Raw genomic sequence first — 23,931 nt, 5'->3', positions numbered from 1 at the left:
GCTTGAAGCGTCTCCGTGTTTGTTCGCTGTTGCCACTCTTGGTGTTACAGAACTAGAAAATTAAATTATATAACTTGTGGCCCTCTAATATATTGAAAAAACTTTAGATTACACAGCAGACATTGTTGTCTTTCAATTTAACGTGAAATTTGCACAACCCATTAATAATGGCTAGATTGCCTAAAATGAATTGCAGAAGAGCTCTTTAAAGAGTAGAAAGACTAATTTCGTAACATCGTTAAGAATGCTTGTAAGCGTCGTCTCACAGAAAGACCTTTTTATTTTGAAAAACTAATCTTATTTATTTTTTTACATGTTTAGGAACAATCGACAAATTGTTGTAGTCTTGCGTTGTCATTATTGTAATTACTACTACTACTACTACTACTACTACTACTACTACTACTATTACTACTACTACTACTACACAATAAAAACAAAAACAACAATAATAATGGATATGTTCGTGCTTGCTTATATTGGTAATATAAATTGTAGGCTAGGTAATATTTAGTGATATTTGTTAAATATTGTGGTTATAGTTTGAATTGGAAGGAAGGGGTGTCGCATGACGTTGATAAACAGGCTACCGTGGGCCTAACGCGCCATTTTTAAGGACCTCTGTGTCAACCAAATCTGAATTTGCGCAGTAAAAGGTGTTAAGGTGATTTAAAGTACCTTTGCGTGCTGGGAGTTGTGCACCTGACACGGTGATTTAATGCAACTCTGGAACTGTAGATCAGCGCGAGACCTGCACCTCGCGGTCTTTTACTGCCTTGGAAATACAATAGTGAACACAATTATTTTAGCATTTCAAAGCGATCTCCTTATTTTTCTCATTTCATATTTTTCACAACGCTATTTCATTATTTATTTTATTTTTTATTTTTGCCAGACGCGACACTTTCAGAATCTTGGGCCTATGGTAGACTGGATGTTTAATTATTCCTTGTGTAATTCTTATTTTTCCGTTTTATCCTCGTTGGTTGGCTTCAACCCTCAATTCATTCACTTATTCATTCAGTCATTCGTTCATATATTTTCAAATATAGCATGCATAGCATATATCATGTATTTTTGTTTTTTGCGTGGTCAGTACTCTTTCATTGAATGTATGACAAATAGAGACTTGTCCCCAAATGGGACAATACGTCAAACTAGCGCTTTCGTTTTTCTCCAACCAATATAACGAAAACATCTTTTAAACGTTTAGTGAACACACTTGCAAAAGCCGCTACCGGTAGTCTATATGTACTTTAGGGACTTGGGGTTTCTCAAAACTATCTCGGTCACCCAACCTTACTTTGGGTTGAAACAATGATAACAGATGATATGCAACCCATAATATTATCTAGTTACAATAACACAACAAACATCTCATAACAAAGGGTTGATTCAATCCAGTTGAGCCCAACACAAAGGCCGCAAGCTCGTTAATATTATAATGTCACTGTAATGATGTCTGTTTTAAGCTCTCTGAAGAATAAAATAAGGCGCATGTTGTTGAAGGCCCATAACAGTCCGTGCGTCACTCACTAGCTGCTCGTCCCTATAAGGACACCTCCCCACACGGGTGTCCCCACACGGGTGTCCTCACACGGGTGTCCTCACACGGGTGTCCAGGGGACCAGAGCGCGTTTCTTTCCTCTAAACTCCCCCATCCGTGTGAGATCCGCTCAACCGCCGCGCACCGAGCATCGTCGGGGCTGTACCGGCACCGCGCCTTGGGTTACCGGCACCGCGCCTTGGGTTCCTCGGATAAGGGCAGAGTTGTGATGTTTGGAAACCTAAAACTTCCTTTATGCAATGTCACCTTCATGGAGCACCACCGGCCTTCCCGCCCGTGTGTTGGGTCCCAGGAGCAGTTCACAACCGTGTGCGCCGTGGTTATTTACATTTATGTTTCCTTAAAGGGTGTTTAATGAGGGTCAGTAACACATTTATTCCTTCTTAAACTTTACAAAGGGGCTCTCGGTCGACCAAACACGGGGCTAAGGTTGAATCAATGATCACTGTATTATAATATACAGCTACAACTCTTGCGTTATTGTACTGTATTTTCAATAACCAAGACGCTAAGAAGAAAACGTTTTCGTCTTTTTATTTATCTTCACTTTAACGATGGAGCGATAAAACTTTATCCGTGACCTGCCGCCCGGTACCGGGTCGTTGGTGTCGGGATTAATATGTTCACATATGTCCATTTGACTGTACTGCAGATACTGAGCGCACCGCAGACGAGCCCCGGTGGCTTTAGGGAGCTGCCTGTGGCCTCGGGCTTTTATTATTTACAGAATAATGGATGCGCAAAATACAGACTATAAAGGACAGGACCGACAGGATGGTGGTGGTGGTGGTGGTCTGTGGATCATGTGTGAATGAAGTGAACATAATCGCCATCATCAGTACAGTCCTGGCGTCCTCTCCCCTGTCAGTGCACCCAGTCCGGTTCGAGTGAAAGACCCAGGGAGCCATTTACGGGTCTGCGTTTAAGCGCCGTCTGCTAATTCCTAAGTAATAGGCATCTGTCGAGCGACCACAGTTTGTGGTTGATCTGTTCGGATAAAGATCCGTACAATTTGAGGTTTTACATGACTCTATTTTGCATAAGGAGGTCTTTCTCTTGCTATATGGGCCGGTGGGTCTCACTCAAGTTCCAACACTTTCCCTTTAAATTCTTCCATGTAAATACGCACGAGTGCGACGGTTAGACTTTCCGGGAAAATGCAGCGAAATGAGTGAGGGAGAAAGCAGGAGGTAGGGCTAGGCTAGGGTAGGGTAGGGTAGGGTAGGCCTAAAGCACTCGAGTGTGTTCAGGAGTGAGCTCAGTTCAACACGATTAAACGAAAACGGGCTCGCTCAATGTGCGCTGGAAATGATTCGCAGATGGAGCTTCATTTAGCCACTCAAGATGGTGTTGGCATTGAGATCATATAGATGTAGTTCTGTAGTCACACATGAGATACACTCAGACTCTCTCTCTCTCTCTCTCTCTCTCTCTCTCTCTCTCTCTCTCTCTCTCTCTCTCTCTCTCTCAGACTCTCACTCTCTCTCTGTCTGTCTCTCTCTCTCTCCATCTCTCTCTCTGTCTGTCTGTCTCTCTCTCTCTCTCTCTCTCTCTCTCTCTCTCTCTCTTCCATCCACCATTATTTTATGCCGTTTTATCGCCTAAACAATAAACACGTAGGTCCGCCAAAACTGCTGCATTTCGCCAACTTTATTTCCTGTTGTCACTAAACAATGCTGCCAGTTTAAGAGATGTATAAGAGATATATTTACAGTAAGATATGTATTTAAGAAATATATTTACAGTAAGACATGTATTTAAGATATATATTTACAGTAAGAGATGTATAAGACACGTGTTTAAGATATGTATTTAGGAGATGTATTTAATAGATGTGTTTAAGAGATGTATTTAAGAGATGTGTTTAAAAGATGTATGTTAGATATGTGTTTGAGAGATGTATTTGAGAGATGTATTTAAGAGATATATTTAAGATATGTGTTTAAAAGATGTATTTAATAGATGTGTTTAAGAGATGTATTTAAGAGATGTGTTAAAAAGATGTATTTAAGATATGTATTTGAGAGATGTATTTAAGAGATGTGTTTAAGAGATGTATTTAAGATATGTGTTTAAAAGATGTATTTAATAGATGTGTTTAAGAGATGTATTTAAGATATGTGTTTAAAGATGTATTTAATAGATGTGTTTAGGAGATGTGTTTAAGAGATGTATTTAAGATATGTGTTTAAAAGATGTATTTAATAGATGTGTTTAAGAGATGTGTTTAAGAGATGTATTTGAGAGATGTGTTTAAGAGATGTATTTAAGAGATGTGTTTAAGAGATGTATTTACAGTAAGAGATGTATTTAATATATGTATTTGATGTGTTTAAGAGATGTTTTTACAGTAAGAGATGTGTTTAAGAGATGTATTTGAGAGATGTGTTCGCCTGTAATATATCATGGGACTGGTTTGTCACGAATCGCGATAGGCAGTAGTTAATTTAAACACCTTTAATATTTACACGTTTAATATGGGCGCTCGACTATTTTCATAGGATGTTCAACTTTGCAATGTTCCTCCAATTCCCCGGTTCATATTTTACTATCCTGTGTACGCTTGTATATTTATGGTAAGACTTGAAACGTCAAAGACAATTTCGTTATACACGCTAATAGAGCGCGCCTGACATACATAATGGCACTTAATCAGAGGAATCATTTTCCCTGGCGAGGAGACATGAGCCAGTTGTTGTTCTAGATCAGGTTTCGCATTTAATGAGAGAAAATGGGCATTTCAGACGTGCGGCGTTGTGACACCCAAATCCCCGAGGCTGCCCTCTCCACCTGTGAGCCCTTCATTCACGGCCTCGCTGATACTCCTCATGGTAGCGCTCTTCTAAAGTCAGGACATGTGCTTTCGCTAAACGCCCCCGGTGGGGGGTGTGGAGATCTGTAGATGCACTATTCCTCGCGCTGCATCCTTAACTTCCATCTGACGGGTCACTGCAGACGTGACGCGCGTGCCCACGGTGTCGCTCCGCGCGTGCCCACGGTGTCGCTCCGCGCGCTGCCGCCGACACACTCGCACGCGACTTGTTGGATAACTCCACTAATAAGCGCGTGGACAAAGTGGCCGTGAAACCTTGATGTTGTGTAATGTGAAGCAGATGTTTAAATCTCCCCGCCGACGCACGCAGCTGGGGACGTGGTGGAAAATGTCCAACAGGTGTCGGTTCTGTGTCCGCCAGCGCGTTCACCTGCGGCCCGGTGGTGCCGCTAAACGTGTCAGAGGATCATATCTAATTATGAGCCCCCAAACACGTGGAGAACCCGTCTGACCACGGTAACGCGCTTCGGCCAGTGCGTGCAATTTAGGCTACACGTGTGTTTCGAAATAAACTGAATAAATAATCATTCGCATTTTTATTGAGGATAAGATGGATTACAAGATGTTTTCTTGATTCTCCTTGCTAAAATTATAAGTCACTCCCCATTACTACTACTGGTAATAATAATAATAATAATAATAATAATAATAATAATAACTATATGTGTTTGAACACAATAATATAAATAATAATAGTGATGATAATAACAATAATACTAATGATTATTATTATTATTATTATTATTATTATTGATAATAATAATAATTATTGTTGTTGTTGATTACTGTGGTCCTCTTTGTGATTTATCATAGGGAAGATTCATCCACGTAAAACACCCACGCGCGTTATAACTGAATTTAATCCTCGTTCCCCTAAAATATGCTCACAACAGGCCAGCTACTACGAATCCAGCGTGTTGTACGGGTACTCCACAGCTGATCGTGTTGTATCTTATAATAACATCAACAAAATAAAGGATTTGCAATATAAGATCTTTATTTAAAAATACTATTGTTTTATCATTATTTTCTATGGAATTCGGTCTGTCATTCGATAAAGTGAAAACCCACGATTTGACAGCCAATAAAATGTAAAATAAAAACAGCACGCTTGTAAAATTGTACATTTTAGCACTGGGAATGTAGTGCCCAGATGACTTTAGTGTATGATCACTCGCCAAAATAATTCTTTTTACTTCTCATCGGAGTCCGAATTCCTTAGATTCACGCAGGCCAGTGTGATGCAGAGGACGAAGAACCCACGGTGGAAGAAGTCTTTCAAACAGAGACGATAATGGTCTTTATTCAAATATATAAAATATTATAAATAAAAATAGAAAAGCAAACACACGTCAAGGCTGCCCTGTAAACCACAACGTAGTTTAATCTTTGTCTTCACTAGGAAACAGTTTCGATGCTTTTATCAAGACACACAGATTTTCTGCATAAATGTGTAGAAGCCAAATCAAAGTGGATTGTGTGGCTGTGATATAAAATGCACCAATTAACAGTGACATGCACATAAGGTTCTCTTAAATGCTGCTTGGTTCTCTTAGATGTTTCATTTCTCTTTCTCTTAAATATCTCACTGTCCTTCATCTTAGAGACTCAAGCCCACTCGAGGTGAGTTGGGCTTTAGCTGTACCGGTTCTGCAGTGCAGGACTCTCACTCTCTCAGCGTTTTCCTTCAGGTTAATGTCCCGTAGCTTTGTGTACAGGGACCTATTTTCGCACGCATGGGTATGAAGTCGGATCTGATTCCTAGTCGAGCATTTGTGGGCTTACTGAACGTTTAAAATGCGGATTTATTATTTTATGGCCGGCCGGGTCTTTCTCCAAACGCCAATAGCGCACATCAGCGCTTTGGTGATGAGTCTTTAGTTGTGATTTTAGCAAACTATACAAGCAATTCAGCTTCACTAAAGGACTTGCATTTTGCCTCAGTTAGTCTTGGTTTTGCATGCCGTCTACGCGTTATGAATCATAGCAAAGAGAAGGCCGCATGACTGTATCTTATTGTATTTTATTTCGTGTCTAGCGGTATATGAAGCAGTTAAGGTGACTCGGCTCTATAAAATATTAAGGAATTACTAGAAAAAACTAAAATGTGCATGAAAAATGACAGCTTAACGGCGCACAGTCCGCGTAAGTAGAACGTATTTATTTTAGCACGCTACACAAACCTACACTAAAATAGTACTGCAATATAATAGTGAAGCTGTGAATTACATTTGCTATTGTAATTATAAATACCCCCCCACCACACACACATATCCAGGTGAGAATACCTGCGCTGTGCTCAACAATGAAATGTTCCTCAGACAAGAATTTTGCCTGAAGACTAAATTTAAACATCCCGTTAGACTGGCAAAGAGATGATGGGGGTTTTCATTACTAGAAATAACAACTTAGTTGAAATGAATAATAATTTAAATTTTAAATGGTTTGTGAGGAGGCAGATGTTTTACAATTTTGATAATATAAAAATTATTTAATTCAAATGTTAATTTAAATGTTAGTAAAATAAAATTAATGCCCATTCATACCTACACATGTATGTTTTCTTCTGTGCAATTCTATGTACTAAATTTATAGAGGTAAACGTTTGTCTGTTAAATCCACAGATGGTTAGGGCACGACAACAAAGCCCTGATTATTCCGGAAGACAGGAATGAGACGGTTGTGGTTTGCTGGCCTCCTCAGATCTATTCACACAGCTGTAAATACACGAGCTAACCGTCCGAGACTTTGAGGACCACACGTCTCTAAACGCCTTGCTTACAGTAGCAAAGGATTTGTGGCTTACTATTTGTATTATAAGCCATTTGAGTATGGTTTAGTATTTGCATTATAAGTCATTTAAGTATGGTTTAGTATTTGTATTATAAGCCATTTAAGTATGGTTTAGTATTTGCATTATAAGCCTTTTAAATATGGTTTAGTATTTGTATTATAAGCCATTTAAGTATGGTTTATTGTTTGTATTATAAGCCATTTAAGTATGGTTTAGTGTTTGTATTATTATTATTATTATTATTATTATTATTATTATTATTATTATTATTATTATTATGGCATTTAAGCAGTATATTAACTGAAAATGACACAGTTGTTCCATTCAATAATTGCTTTTCTAAATTATTGAGTATATTGTATGATTTTCAAACAGATTCAAGCAAATCTTTTTTGCCAAAATATTGAGCACAGAGAATAACTTTGTACGTAGTAAAAAGTCCACATCAGTGTTGAAGCACTTTGTTTGCATATGAAGAACGTCTATCTATCTATCTATCTATCTATCTATCTATCTATCTATCTATCTATCTATCTATCTATCTATCTATCTATCTATCTATCTATCTATCTATCTATCTGTGTGTGTATGTATATATATATATATATATATATATATATATATATATATATATATATATATATATATATATATATATATATATATATATATATATATAAATGTATAGTGTGTGTGTTTGTGCATTAATCTTTGGGGGAGTGGGCACTGACACTAGTAGTGTGAGCAGGAATCTGCTGGTTCAGGGTTATCAGTGCTGATGTGGAGAGGTGCTCATTTCACTGAGGGCCCTCAGGTCTTTTTAGTTAAGAATTCATAGAAGAATTCCTGTGTGTCCCATGTGGAAATGCAAAGTAGACGTTAGCATGTGCAGTTCCCTCTCTCGTCTGGGTGACAAGCCTCTCCTGCACACTACAGCCTCCATCCTGGCTGCTCCACACACTTTAGTCAATTATTGATCATCACATTTCTTATGAATTCTTGCCATGACGAAGCCCTGCAGGTCTCATGATCTGCCCTGAATGCAAGACAATAAAACAGGTGTCAAACAGAGCTGCTCTTGTGACTGTAGCCATGATTCCTGGACTCATCTCTGTTCTGAATGCCTCCATGTCCGTGGTACCTCTGTCACAAGTGTAGAGGAGGTCCGTGCTCATCCCAACAAACACAAACATACATCCCATTAAGCTGGTTTCCTTGCCCATTTAAACGTTACACAGGTAGGCTGACAGCTGAACATCACCAACAGCCTAAAGATCAACAGCTATTAACAAATCAATAATTTAGTGTAGATCAGTTTTAGTGTAGGTTGGTGTAGCGTGCTAAAATAAATACGTTCTACTTACATGGACTGTGTGCCATTAAGCTGTCAATTTCATGCAAGTTTTAACGTAACAGATGGAATATATATCTAGATAAATTCCAAATCTAATGTACATGAATGCACATATGTAGTGTAGAATATTTGTGTGATTTTTTTTTTCATTTTAAGCATTTTGAAGATTTTTAGCTATTTATGATTTAGCTATTAGTTTGGCTTTGTTTTCATTTGTTTTCGATGGTGAAATGGAAACTGTGAGATTGCGGTGTTTTCAGGGCACTCTGCTACTGAAGTAGCTCCCTTGTGGTCCGTCATTCTCTCACCCCTTCAAGGGCTCATCTAACACACTTCAGCTGATACAATAATGGAGCGGTTTTTAAGATGGCGTCAGGGGATTCCCCCAAGGAGAGACAGCAAGGCGAACGGGGTGAGCGTATGTCAAAACATGCATTGAAAGGTAATGGAGCTCCAGTGTAAAAGGGCTCCAGTGTAACAGAGCTCCAGTGTAACATAGCTCCAGTGTAACAGGGCTCCAGAGTAACAGGGCTCCAGTGTAATGGAGCTCCAGTGTAACAGAGCTCCAGTGTAATGGAGCTCCAGTGTAAAAGGGTTTCAGTGTAACAGAGCTCCAGTATAACAGAGCTCCAGTGTAACATAGCTACAGTGTAACAGGGCTCAAATGTAACAGAGCTCCAGTGTAACAGGGCTCCAGTGTAATAGAGCTCCAGTGTAACAGGGCTCCAGAGTAATAGAGCTCCAGTGTAACAGGGCTCCAGTGTAATGGAGCTCCAGTGTAACAGGATTCCAGTGTAATGGAGCTCCAGTGTAACAGGGTTCCAGTGTAACAGGGCTCCTGTGTAATGGAGCTCCAGTGTAACAGGGTTTCAGTGTAACGGAGCTCCAGTGTAACAGGTTCCAGTGTAACAGGGCTCCATTGTAATGGAGCTCCAGTGTAACAGAGCTCCAGTGTAACAGGGCTCCTGTGTAATGGAGCTCCAGTGTAACAGGGCTCCTGTGTAACAGAGCTCCAGTGTAATGGAGCTCCAGTGTAACAGAGCTCCAGTGTAACAGGGTTCCAGTGTAACAGGGCTCCAGAGTCTTGACAAAGTGATTACAAGGATCATCTTTTTCCTGCCACCCGAGATATATATGTACTCTCTCTCTCTCTCTATCTCTCTCTCTCTCTCTCTCTCTCTATATATATATATATATATATATATATATATATATATATATATATATATATATATATATATATATATATATATATATATATATATATATATATCTGTGTATATATATATATATATATATATATATATATATATATATATATCACTTTGCTTGCACGGCCGATATATATATATATATATATATATATATATATATATATATATATATATATATATATATATATATATATATATATATATAGATAGCAATAGCAAAGTGCTTATATGTATATATTAGTGGTGTCAATTCCAGGTTCCGCGATTAAAGCAATCCAGGTAAAATTAGTGGAATCAACACAATCCAGGAAGCCTGAGCAAAATCCTGGTGAGGACTTTTAATCACGGAACCTGGAATTGACACCTCTAATATATATATATATATATGTTATATATAAATTTTATGTTTTTATATTTTTATTTTATATTTTTTATATTATATTATTTTTTATTAGAATATATTTATTATACAAATATAAACATATAAATATATAATATATGTTACTATATATATAAAATTGTATTATATATAATTACATACATTATATATACAATGCGCATATATATTCAACTTCAAAACCGCATTGGTTATACGCACAGAACCCTCTGATCTCGGTTACCTTAGCTACGGGGAAGCGTCATTTTGGACGAATCCATCTCTGTGGTTGGCAGGAACACAACTGTATTCGCATTAATCACTGTCTGTGTTTAAACATTCATCTACATGTTATAATTGTATTTGATATAGTAACCAATAGAAAACAATAAACTTTCATAAAAGACGTTCACCATGCAAGCGCTGTTAATATTTGTCGCACAGTGGTAAGCTGCTGAAATGGTACTTGCCCGTAGAGTGAAGATGGCGCCCGGTTGCCTAGCGCAGGCGCGTTGTGTGTTATAATGGTGGGACTCGCTTGATTAGCCGCTGGTGTCTTCTCCGTTTTCTTCACTCTTACAGCATATTTCTGTCTTTACTGTATATATATCAACAGTATGTCTGATTCAGAAGAAGACAGTCAAGACCGGCAGCTGAAAGTAGTTCTGATCGGGGACGGAGCCTCGGGAAAGGTGAGGGATGCTAACGTGGCTGTGAAGGTTCATAACGCAGCTCGCTGTTATAAACACGACTGTAGTTACATGAACAATTCACCAGGTTAGTTAACAAACTCTAAACCTGTAGCAGATATGTGACTGAAAGCCCTAACGAGCTCAGTGAAATATCTCCTTAGTAAGATAGATAGCTTTATCATAGCATTCTGATTCTCATATATAAATCATATATGTATGTATGTATGTATGTGTGTATGTACACACGTATACATATATTCACAATATGAAGATGATTATGTCTAATAATCATATACAGTAATATACTAATAATACAGTAAACAACTGATATTTTTGTCTCAGTTGATTTAGTGGTTGTTTTATTAAATTTACACATAAAACATTATATATAATAATATATAGGGAACATGATGTGACAATCATATGCCAACTTGTTTGTTGTATTTGTTGGGAAACATTGTGTGTGTGTGTGTGTGTGTGTGTGTGTGTGTGTGTGTGTGTGCGTTCCTCTAGTGTTTTGTTGTCCCTGTTCCAACTTATTTTTTAGCTTTTAATGTTAGTGACATTAAATAAAAAAAGGCATAGAGGCTGTCAAAAAGACAATGTTTCTCAGTTTCAACATTTGTTCTGTACCATTTTGAGTTACTTACAGTAATACATAACATGTAGCTTGACTTTCCAGTCCTCCCATTGTACAATGGTTCCAGTTTTACAGAATGTCTGGCTACAATACGTACGAGCATCACTACTGTCAAACTGTGCCTGAGTTCAAACAGTGTTACACTGATACAGAGATGCTACACAAGCATCTTGGAAGGACCAGTAATTATGTTCTTATGTTCTTCGGGTTCTACATGTTCGGTATGTTCTAGGGGTGGGTATCACCACTGATTTCCCAGTTCGATTCGATTCCGATTCACATGGTCCCGATTCAATTCGATTTTCATTTTGATTCGATCCGATTCAATATCGATTCTTGTAGGGAAATTTCAGTTACAATAAAAAGTGTAGTTTGAATGTGAAATGTTGTAATGATACAAGCAACACTCAAACTTTATTAAAATGTATTAAGATATTAGTGTTTATACTGTGAACAACAGTTACATTCTTTTTTATATCAATTAATGCACACACTTCCACATAGCTCCTTTACCAGAAAAGGCATTGAAAGCGGTTTTGAACAGCCTTTTAAAGTGCAAATTAAGTTTTTTTTTTTAAACATGTAACAAAACAATTTAAGAACATAGTCCTGAATATTGTAAACATTAATGTCCAAAAACTAAGATTTATTCATGACTGCTTTCTAACATCTTGGGAGATTGTCAATTTTTTTCTGCAAGAAAAGGAGCTGATCAACATGTTGAGGAGTGAGACAGCTCCTTTGTGCAGTAACAATATTGATCAACATGTTGAGGAGTGAGACAGCTCCTTTGTGCAGTAACAATATTGATCAACATGTTGAGGAGTGAGACAGCTCCTTTGTGCAGTAACAATATTGATCAACATGTTGAGGAGTGAGACAGCTCCTTTGTGCAGTAACAATATTGATCAACATGTTGAGGAGTGAGACAGCTCCTTTGTGCAGTAACAATATTGATCAACATGTTGAGGAGTGAGACAGCTCCTTTGTGCAGTAACAATATTGATCAACATGTTGAGGAGTGAGACAGCTCCTTTGTGCAGTAACAATATTGATCAACATGTTGAGGAGTGAGACAGCTCCTTTGTGCAGTAACAATATTGATCAACATGTTGAGGAGTGAGACAGCTCCTTTGTGCAGTAACAATATTGATCAACATGTTGAGGAGTGAGACAGCTCCTTTGTGCAGTAACAATATTGATCAACATGTTGAGGAGTGAGACAGCTCCTTTGTGCAGTAACAATATTGCCAGCTGTTGAGAAAACTTCACAGCTTTATACTTGACGCGTCGCAACCGGCGGTGGCTCCGTCCGTGCCCTGTCGCTTCGCGAGGTCGTGCACCTCTCGAATTTTGTAACTTCACGCGCGCCGCGCTTCAGCATAATGAACAAAGTCATGTTTGCAGGGTTCATACACCTTTACAAGGTGGAGTTCAAGCACGTCACGCGAGATAAAACGCGAGACGTTAAATCGGTGCATTTTTTTTTTTCATTTTTTTGCGCCCCCCTCAATTTTTTTTGCACCAGCCGCCACTGGTGCGCATGTGCGGGGAAAATTGGCCAATTCTAAAGATCGATCTCAGGTTTAATAAATCGATATCAAATCATTCAAATGAAGATCGATTTGAATTAAAAAATCGATTTTTAAAACACACCCCTAGTATGTTCTTTGGTATTCTGTACTTGTGTGTTAACGTAAGAATCTCTCTCTGACTAGCCTCCAGTCCAGTTGTTTTACCTGCTGCACCTTTTTTGAACCATCTAAATATGTCTGCTCCCGTCTAAGCCCCAATTGGAAAGAGTTTCTCTCTCATTCACAGACATGATTCAGCTAGATATTCATCTCTTTCTGAATGTACAGAAGCTGTGATCTGTGGTGAGCTGGAGGGCAGTGCATCTTAAAGATAAGGCTGTTTAAAGTCCGCCACTCATCTGTCTGTGTTAATAGTGTCTGTAGCTGAACTGGGGGCTGTGCTTGAGGCTACAGTCGTGATTCTACCCCTGTTGGTGTGTTCAGGCCTGCATATGGGGCTCTTTCTGTACACAGGGCTGGCCAACAATCTGCTTTCTGCCTCTGTCAGTTGTGTTTTTGTGTGTGAAACAACTCTGCTGACAGTTCTTCATGTCTCACAATTCCTTTCTTACACTTTACAAGAAGAGAAACTAGAGCCTACAGGACTACAGGACTGCAGTACTACAGGACTACAGGACTAGGGCATAAACAAGATCAGCAAATGTATGTTTTTTTTGTGCAGGAAGTCACCAAGGAAAGGATAGACATGGGATTTGGACAGAAAATAAGTGTAAGGTTATGTAAGTGAGACTAGTTGCTTTAATGTTTGCATTACGTTTAGGATAGTCAATGTTTGTGTTGTAGTCAGTGATGGGCTACATCTCAAACTCTTATTTTGGAATAGCGATTCAGGTCTCCATCATCTGTACTCTATTGCACACACTTGTATTTTTGCCAGTTTAGGTTTTCATTATGACAGACTGCTGCATAACAAGCTAATGGGCATTTGTTAAGTAGTACTACTGTTTTTCCAGTTTCTGAGTTGGTACATCAGATTGCCACTCTGTCTGTTCTGGTGAGGTTCTGGGATACGTGATAGTTATTACTAAGTAATGTATATTATACTAGTGTATATTCCTGTAATTTTTCTTAATGGTCTACCACAGTGTTTCTCAACCCAGTCCACAGGGCCCACTGGCAGTTCCACAACTTTGCTCTGTCCAAGTTCCCATTATGTTGGAGCAAAAATGTGGAACCATCTGGTGGGCCTCAAGGACTGGGTTGAGAAACAGTCATCTACCGTACTGTATAAAACACTGACCTCAGTACAGCACACCGGCACCAGTGATCATCTACCGTACATTATAAAACACTGACCTCAGTACAGCACACCGGCACCAGTGATCACCTACCTTACTGTATAAAACACTGACCTCAGTACAGCACACTGGGACCAGTGAAAGAAAACATCCAGACAGCAATAATGGCAAAACAAAGCTGCTGAAATGGACAACATCAAAATATCCCCCCCTGCTCCCGCATGAATCAACCAAGTAACACACCAGAAAGAGGGAGAGGGAGAGGGAGAGGGAGAGGGAGAGGGAGAGAGAGAGAGAGAGAGAGAGAGACCTACACCTACACTATGGGCCTCTGTGGTCCTGCACTGGTCACTGGAGTCCTCAGAATGGGGTGGTTAGTTGAGGCCGCCTTGCGTCTCAGACCAGCCGCTGCAAGCGTATGTGTCCCAGTTCTAGAGCTGAAAATAAACCCCCCAAACCGCACAAAACAAACGAGATTATGGTGTAGGATGTGATTCAGTGGAGTGATTAAGACGGAAGCAGCGGTGCCTGTTTTGCTGTCTGATTCCATCTGTTGCCTTGACTTGAAGGACGTGAGACTGCGCTGTAACCGTGGCGATTAGACACGACCGTTGCCGTGCCATTTTTGCGAACCAGCTGTTTGTTCAGTTGCTTGGTTAAAATGATGCAGACTGAAGGATAGTGTTACTGTACTGTAAGTCCTCTGTTTGAACATGTCCCAGTGCCAAACCTCTGGGCTGGCACGTACAGACCAGAACGTTCACACACACACACACACACACACACACACACACACACACACACACACTCACACACACCCACACACACTCACACACACACACACCCACCCACACACACACCCACACACACACCCACACACACACCCACACACACACTCACACACACACCCACACACTCACACACCCACTCACACACACACCCACTCACACACACACCCACTCACACACACTCACACACACACCCACACACACACTCACACACTCACACACACACACTCACACACAAGAACCCAGACTGATGTGGCAGACCGTGCGTGTGGAGTTTTATAGTGTACTTTAGGATGGTGGTTCATTTGTGCTGTTTCATGGCAATGTCAAGAAATTTCAGAGAATGAGCAGTACATGTGTGTAATTATCATTTCCCATGCGTAGACTAGTCAGGGTTTACCACACACACACACACACACACACACACACACACACACACACACACACACACACACACACACACACACATTCTTCCTCTCTTCTCTCTGTGTCAATCTCTCACAACTAATTTTCTGTCATTGCACAAATGAACAACCAGCCCAAGAAACTCTAAAACTTCATGCCACCTCTGTGAATGGACCACTTCTGTGTGTGTGTGTGTGTGTGTGTGTGTGTGTGTGTGTGTGTGTGTGTGTGTGTGTGTGTGTGTGTGTGTGTGTGTGTGTGTGTGTGTGTGATTACAGTAACCCTGCTTGCCATGATCAGGCTGTAATCCTGTACTACTCCCACCATAATCCTGTGCATACATAATTCTGCATGTCTGTAATCCTGTGGCTGCGTTACAATCCTGCTGGAGTGTGAATAAGTGTGTTAGGATGTCGAGGTCTGAACGAGTGCATGTGTGCACCAGAGAGACAGAGATGGATATTTCTATAATATAATAGCATAATATAGAGTTGTTTTCTGTGCTCTCTCTGTTTATGTAGTTTATAAAAACTTCTTTCCTATTAGGTTAGGGAGACAGAGATTTAGAGGCAAAGCCAGTGATCAGAATTTTGCTGCAGTTTGAGTGGAACCATGACTGAAAGTTTGATCCATTCAAGAACATTTTGGAGAACATTTGCATTCAGGAACACGTTAGCCTGCTGTGTTCCAGAAAGGTGCCTCATAAAAGCCGAGCTAGCCCTAGTCTTACTCCTAACCCACACGTTTTTGTGTCTTATTAGTGTAAGATGAAACAGGCTGGGTATGTTGATTTGTATGTGATATTAGTGGAAGATCAACTGTGCCACGTTTTTGAGAGTGTGATTCGTGTAAGATGATTCTGGATGGGCTTTCGTATATGTGATTTATTTATAGTAAAGGATAAATATAAATCTTTCTCTTCTTTGGTTTGTTTTTAAAAGTCCATTGGCTATATATGGTGTGTGTGCATGTGTATATTCGCTGTACTGCTGTGTATGTACATGTGTATTAGTGTGGCTGTCCCTGCATTACAAAAGACAAGACTGTGGTAACTGCAACAAAGCTCCTCCCCTCTCATACCCACACACACTCTTTCTGTCTCTCTGTCTGTCTGCCTATCTCTCTACCTCTCTCTCTCTCATTCTCTCTCTCATTCTTTGTTTGTCTATCTTTCTCTCTCTCTCTCTCATTCTCTCTCTCTGTCTGTCTGTCTGCCTTTCTCTCTGTCTCTGCCTTTTTCTCTGTCTGTCTGCCTTTCTCTCTGTCTGTCTGTCTGCCTTTCTCTCTCTCTCTCTCTCTCTCTCTCTCTCTTTTCTCTCTCTCTCTCTCTCTCTCTCTCACAGACATTGAGACATTAATTTCTGTCCTTCTCCCCCATCAGTCAAATGGAAGCTGGCATATATACAACATATTCTGCCTTTTCCCACGGACCTCTGTTTCCCACATACACACACACGCACATACACACACACACACACACACACATACACACACACACACACACACACACATACACGCACATACACACACACACACATACACGCACATACATACACACACACATACATGCACATGCACATACACACACACACACACACACACACACACACACATGCACATGCATACACACACACACGCACGCACATACACACACATACACGCACGCACATACACACACACACACACACACACACACGCACATACACACACACACACACACACACACACACACACACGCACATACACACACACACACACACACACACACACATACATACATGCACATACACACACTCACACACACACGCACGCACATACACGCACGCACATACATACACAAACGCACATACACACGCACATTCATACACACACACACACACACACACACATACATACATGCACATACACACACTCACACACACACACACACACACTCCACACTTGCGCTCTGTGTATGTCAGTAGGATGTTGAGTTATGTGGTGTGTGGGGTATGTACGCAGATGCACAGCTGTGCTCCTAATTGGCTGTGATTGACAGCAACTTAATGCAGAACGTCACGAGTGATGTCATAGCCCCGCCCCACCACACAGCCTGCGGTCCCACTATGAGACACACACACACGTCTGTGTTTAGCTCACTGGATGTTGATGAGCGATGTGCCACCCCCAGTGTTGGTGTTAAACCTCCATCATGCTACAAACAGGGGCAGCTCATTCTTCCGCCATGTTCACACTACACTGGGGATCCTGGCTGGGTGTAAACACATCCACACGACGTCTCAGACTGCACTATACTCATTACCTTATACTGGTGTATTACATCATATGTGTTCAAATAGCTTAGGGTGCTAGATGTGTGGTTTGATTTTCATTTTAGCCCCCAGTAACCTCTTTCTCTCTCTCTCTCTCTCACTCCCCCTTTCTCTCTCTCTGTCTCTCTCCCTCTCTCACCCCCTCTCTCTCCTACTCTCTCTCCCTTTCTCTCTCTCTCTCTCTCTCTCTCCCCCTTTCTCTCTCTCTGTCTCTCTCCCTCTCTCACCCCCCCCCTCTCTCTCTCCTACTCTCTCTCCCTTTCTCTCTCTCTCTCTCTCTCTCTCTCTCTCTCTCTCTCTCTCTCTCTCTCCCTCACTGTCTCTGCGCTCCAGACATCACTCGCCACCCCGATTTGCGCAGGAGGCTTTTGGGAAACAGTACAAACAGACGATAGGGCTGGACTTCTTCCTCAAGAGAATCACCTTGCCAGGTGAGGCGCACACACACACACACACACACACAGGCAGGCCAAGGTTTCGGTGTCAGTGCTGAAGTGTTTAGGGAGGTGAAAGTGAACCTGAAGACGACCAGGCTCATTAAGTGCCCTTCCTGACCCACTCACCATCGCCACGGCAACCCAGCTGCTGGTCTGTTGAAGAGCTCTGTGCACACGTGTGTGTGTGTGTGTGTGTGTGTGTGTGTGTGTGTGTGTGTGTGTGTGTGTGTGTGTGTGTGTGTGTGTGTGTGTGTGTGTGTGTGTGTGTGTGTGTGTGTGTATGCAGCATTAGGGCACTAGGTGGGGTGAACACAGGCTGCACTCAGAATGGCTCCACAACTACTGAGGGTCAATCCTTAACAGACCCATGCTGTACACTTGTGTCCTGCAAAGGGGCTAAGTGCACTATGAAGGCTGTAGGCAGGACAAGTGCACTATGAAGGCTGTAGGCAGGGCTAAGTGCACTATGAAGGCTGTAGGCAGGGCTAAGTGCACTATGAAGGCTGTAGGCAGGGCTAAGTGCACTATAAAGGCTGTAGCCAGGGCATCCCTCCCTCCTCCAACTCACTTTTGAACCAAGCCACACTTCTATAAGCACTATGTCACTAACAAACACTACCCAATAAATCCACCATGGCCTTCCAAGTGATTAAGGCTTTATCTAGCCCTGTCTGCTAGCAGCACTAACACACACTCACTGCTGCTCCACAGGTATTTGACCTATTATACACCCAGCAGATCCATACTGGCCTTCACAGTGACTAAAGCTGGTATCATTAATGCCTCTTCCGTCTGGATTTATCACATTACACAGTGACGTATGTAATGATGGCCTCAGACATTCCACCGTTGTGGTGCATTACCCCTACCAGGAGTTCTCCTCATCCACACTGACTAGACCTTTCATCTACTTCTGATCACTCACAGCTACTCTTAATTTACGGTTTCTAAGGTCGAGCTGCACAAGCAATTATGTGGCTGACTTGTCTACAAGTTCCCTAACAAACTTACCCTGCTACAAACAAACCTTATTTACAAATAAAATATGCTTCAGCGTGCTAAACCCTGCACGTAATTAACCCCTGGGGTCATCTCCTACCCACTGTCCAAGGGTTAGGGGGGATGTCCGGAAGTCAGGTGGACTTGGAAATATGCTTGATGTTCTATATAGCTTCAGCTTTTGCCTTTAGCTCTAAAAGATGGCGTAAGTCTGTACCGACCCCATCACTGGCTCCAGGAGGACATTACTTGAGTATCTTATGGCTTCCCTGGTCTGTGTGCCTGGTGTGAAACATGTGTTCACGGTTGTACATCGCCGTGGGGGTTTCACCTGTGATTGCTGAGGGATTAGATGTATGTGAACTTCAGGGTTTCGTTGAGTCTGACGTGAGTACCGCCACTGTGTGGTTCTCTGAAGTGTTTGGTACTTAGAATCTGAGTGTGTGTGTGTGTGTGTGTGTGCGCGTGTGTGTGAGAGAGAAAGTATCACAGTGTGTATCCCTATGTCTCAGTGTTAAGTATGTGTGTGTGTGTGTGTGTGTGTGTGTGTGTGTGTGTGTGTGTGTGTGTGTGTGTGTGTGTGTGTGTGTGTGTGTGTGTGTGTGTGCGCGCGTGTGTGTGTGAGTGAATACTTTGAAAGCTCACTCAGGGCTGCTTCTCTGTGTGCTGGTAAAGGGTTTTGAAGTGAAGGTACCTAGATATAGGGGAGTTTGGAGGGGTTGGATATAGGGGAGGAGTTTGGAGGGGTTGGATATAGGGGTGGAGTTTGGAGGGGTTGGATATAGGGGAGGAGTTTGGAGGGGTTGGATATAGGGGTGGAGTTGGGAGGGGTTGGATATAGGGGTGGAGTTTGGAGGGGTTGGATATAGGGGAGGAGTTTGGAGGGGTTGGATATAGGGGTGGAGTTGGGAGGGGTTGGATATAGGGGTGGAGTTTGGAGGGGTTGGATATAGGGGTGGAGTTTGGAGGGGTTGGATATAGGGGAGGAGTTTGGAGGGGTTGGATATAGGGGAGGAGTTTGGAGGGGTTGGATATAGGGGAGGAGTTTGGAGGGGTTGGATATAGGGGTGGAGTTTGGAGGGGTTGGATATAGGGGTGGAGTTTGGAGGGGTTGGATATAGGGGTGGAGTTTGGAGGGGTTGGATATAGGGGAGGAGTTTGGAGGGGTTGGATATAGGGGAGGAGTTTTGGGTGTTGGTTTTTTTTCTTATTTTTGGGAGATCATAGTGAAGTCTTAATGCAAAGTTTGAAAGAGTCTTTTGCGAAACTTAAAACATTTATTTTTCTTTCATTATTATAAAAATATTATTTGTTGTAGATGGTGCTGGTTATATATTCATTATAATATTTGGGATATTTGTTATCTAGGAAGTCTATAGCGCAAAATGGTGTTTCTGCACATTTTTATGAATCTGTACATCTATTTGGCTTCTTTTGTAAATGATTATAAAAAGTATCAGTTGTGAAATTCAAAAATGAGAAGTGACCAAACCCAATCTCACAGAAAATCCTCAAGCGTGTATGATATTTACTTTGAATGCACTGAGGTTTAAAAGAATGTAAAGTTGAAGGCCGCAGTAGGTGTGTTTGTGTAAGGTACATTACCGGACATTAGTGATATGTTTTACATTTCTCTTGTGTTGACTTGTTTAGAGTCTTGGAGGGCTCCTGCTATTCTGAAGTATTTCTTTTCTGTCATGTTTGTTGAGGTTGAGCGTAACGCTGTATTTATCGCAGCGCTCTGAATGCCTGGATTCATAGATCGATCCGGAGCGTTCTGCAGGGGACACGGGAGAGCCTGTGTAGGTTTCCTCCCAGCGGTGGAGAGATTCGGGTGGAGGTTTCTAGCGTGGAGTGTACACTCTTCCTGGCAGGGTTCTCTCCAGACACTCTTCCCAGGCAGGAGGGGCAGTGAAGCTTCGTGTTTTTGTTTTCACGCTCCCATGCACTATAACTCAGCCGTTTTTGTGTGTGTGGGGGTGTGTGTTTGTACATGCGTGCGTGTTTGTGTGTCTCATTTGTACCACATCAGCAGAATCTGTCCTGGCTGCCAGCCAATGGGATTCACTTACCGTAAAGACTGGATCTTAGAATAAATAAAGAGAGGGTATGTTTCATGAGTGAAGAAGAGTGGGATGAACACACACACACACACACACACACACACACACACACACACACACACACACACAGACACACAAACAGATGGACGTGACTCTTCAGTGTGGTTGTGCATGTGTAGTCTGGGTGTAGTGACTGTAACACTGTACGCTCCCATCCGGAAAGGGTAAGAGTGAGAGAGAGAGAAGGGGGGGGGGTGTGAGAAGGGGGTAGGAGAGGGGAGGTAAGAGAGAGAGTGTGAAAAGAGAAGGGTTTGAGCAGGGGGTAGGGGCGAGACAAGGGGTAAGAGGAGGTAGTAAGCAGGGGTAAGAGGTAGATGGGGGTAACCCTCTATTAGATTACTCCATCTGTAACATTCTCCAGTCTTCCCAGAGGTCTGCATTCTTCCTTTTATTTCTCTCTCTATATAAAAGTTTATATTACCATCAAACACACACACACACACGCGCGCGCGCGCGCACACACACGCACACACACAAATGTATTGTCTGCTTATTCTGTCTTCATATTTTATATTTTAATTAGTATTATTTTTCTTAACAAGACGTATTTTGCTGTACAAGTGGTTTTGGCAGAGAGAAAGAGAAAAATAGGGAGAGAGAGAAGGAGAGTGATGGAGATGGAGAGAAAGAGGGAGACTGAGAGCTAAATGAGGGTTTAAGTGTTTATTCTTAAGCTCTCATCTGTCTCGTCAGTACAGTCAGTCAGAAATCTGTAAAAATAGTTTAGGTGAGAATACTGTAAAAAACCTTTTTACTATAATTTCACAATACTGTTAAAGGAACACTGGGGTCGTTAGATCCAGCACGACAAACACAACTACCACAGTGATCATTGTAATTACAATCTGAGACATTTCCATGGCAGAAGTGTGTGTATTTTGGCCATTTAACTTTATTATTATGGCATAAACCGTCTTAAAAAGAAACTCATAACACCTGCAAATACTCGGGGTAGACTGGGGTAAATGAAATTTTAGTCCCATAAAGTATTGTCAGATTCTTTATTATGTCTGCATCATTAAGTGTAAATTAATCAACTGTAATTCTGGAATCTGATCCTAGAATTTTGGGCAGCTCTAGAACTCCCTCTTCCACTCTTGCTGATCTTACTCTAGGTTAGGGCTAGTTTTATTACAGTTGTAATTAGAGTTTTGAACACACACACACACACACACACACACACACACACACACACACACACACACACACACACACACACACGCACACACACGTCCACCCTCACCCCAGCCATTAACCCTGGCTTTACATTGCAATACTGATAGATTGTATTGAGTCTTCCTTTTGTTTCTAACTTTTTAAAAGGATGCATATGAAAGATAATTATTTATTTAAAAAAAAGGTAAATGAGAGACATAATCAAAAAAGAAATAGTTCCTGTGTTTGAGTATGTGATTAGCAAAATGACTATTCTCAACTTAATGAATCGACTCCTGTGGGGTATGTTTACATGTGCAAACCTTGTGAGACTGGCTGAGGAGGAGGTCTTGCGATAATTCATCGGGAGAATTTAAAAGTCTCTCCAGTGTCTGCTCCTGTTTTTACCTCCTTTGAGGCACAGATCTGTCAACTTGCTGGCTCCACTCCTACCATCATTGTTAATGTCTACCGGCCTCCTAAACACAATAAAGATTTTATTCACGATTTCGCTACCCTACTCACACATCTGATCACTCTCTCGCCGGCTGTTATAGTTATGGGTGATTTTAATATTCATATGGACAGCGCTAACAATCTACTTAAAAGATTTCATATCATGCTTGGAGAGCTTCGGACTGCATGAATCCATTGACGCTCCCACTCACTCTAAAGGTCACATTTTGGACCTAGTTTGTTGTTTGGGGGTTGCTCCTTTTAACTGTTCTGTTGAAGAACTAATTTTATCTGACCACTTTCTTCTTTCTTTTAATGTTAACCTCCCTCTCACCACTAATAAGTTACCCCGTCTCATCACCTTCCGCAATATTAAAAATATTGACCTAGTTTTCCTGTCCTCCAGTTTAGTTGCTCATTTGGATTTTCATCAACAAATGGTCCCTGATGAGCTGGTGTCACTATAACACTGGTCTTCAGGCCAGCCGTGACTCTCTTGCCCCGCTGAAATCATGTACGGTCCACTTCTCGCACTCTGCCCCTTGGTTCACCCCTGAACTTCGGCTCTTAAAAATTAAGGGATGGCAGTTTATGCGACTGTTTCGGAAAACTGGTCTCTCCATTCACAAGGACATGTACAAGGACCATATGTTTCATTATAAAGAATGTTTAGCTCAAACTAAATCTAATTACTATTCTGGTTTAATTGCTTCCATGAATGGTGACACTAGATCACTTTATGTATTTTATAAAGAAACTGTTCAAGTGCCGGACTCTTTTCCACAGTACCTGTGTTCTACTCGTTATTGTAATTCTGTCTTTTTTCAATGAGAAAATTAAGAAGATTTGCAAGTCTTTTAGAACACACTTTAATTTTGCGACTGTCTCTGACTCTTCCCTACTATCACCTACACTTTCTAGAACATCCTATGAATCTTTTCTTCCTTCAACCT

At 41.2% G+C, this 23,931-nt stretch overlaps 1 protein-coding gene across 1 annotated transcript in view; it reads left to right on the top strand.

Annotated features, from left to right (window-relative positions):
* Positions 1-10,610: 10,610 nt before the first annotated feature.
* The window catches only part of rab28 (RAB28, member RAS oncogene family), a 39,334-nt gene continuing 26,013 nt past the window's right edge, over positions 10,611-23,931 (top strand). The window contains 3 exon segments of the mRNA XM_076988022.1: positions 10,611-10,830; positions 18,142-18,156; positions 18,158-18,239. Coding sequence (XP_076844137.1) covers positions 10,756-10,830; positions 18,142-18,156; positions 18,158-18,239 — 172 coding nt within the window. The 5' untranslated portion in view covers positions 10,611-10,755.

Source organism: Brachyhypopomus gauderio, chromosome 2 (genome assembly GCF_052324685.1).
Source record: "Brachyhypopomus gauderio isolate BG-103 chromosome 2, BGAUD_0.2, whole genome shotgun sequence".
In the NCBI taxonomy this organism is placed as follows: Eukaryota; Metazoa; Chordata; class Actinopteri; order Gymnotiformes; family Hypopomidae; genus Brachyhypopomus; species Brachyhypopomus gauderio.
The sequence above is the reverse complement of the archived record's forward strand: the minus strand, read 5'-3'. Positions and strand labels throughout refer to the sequence as shown.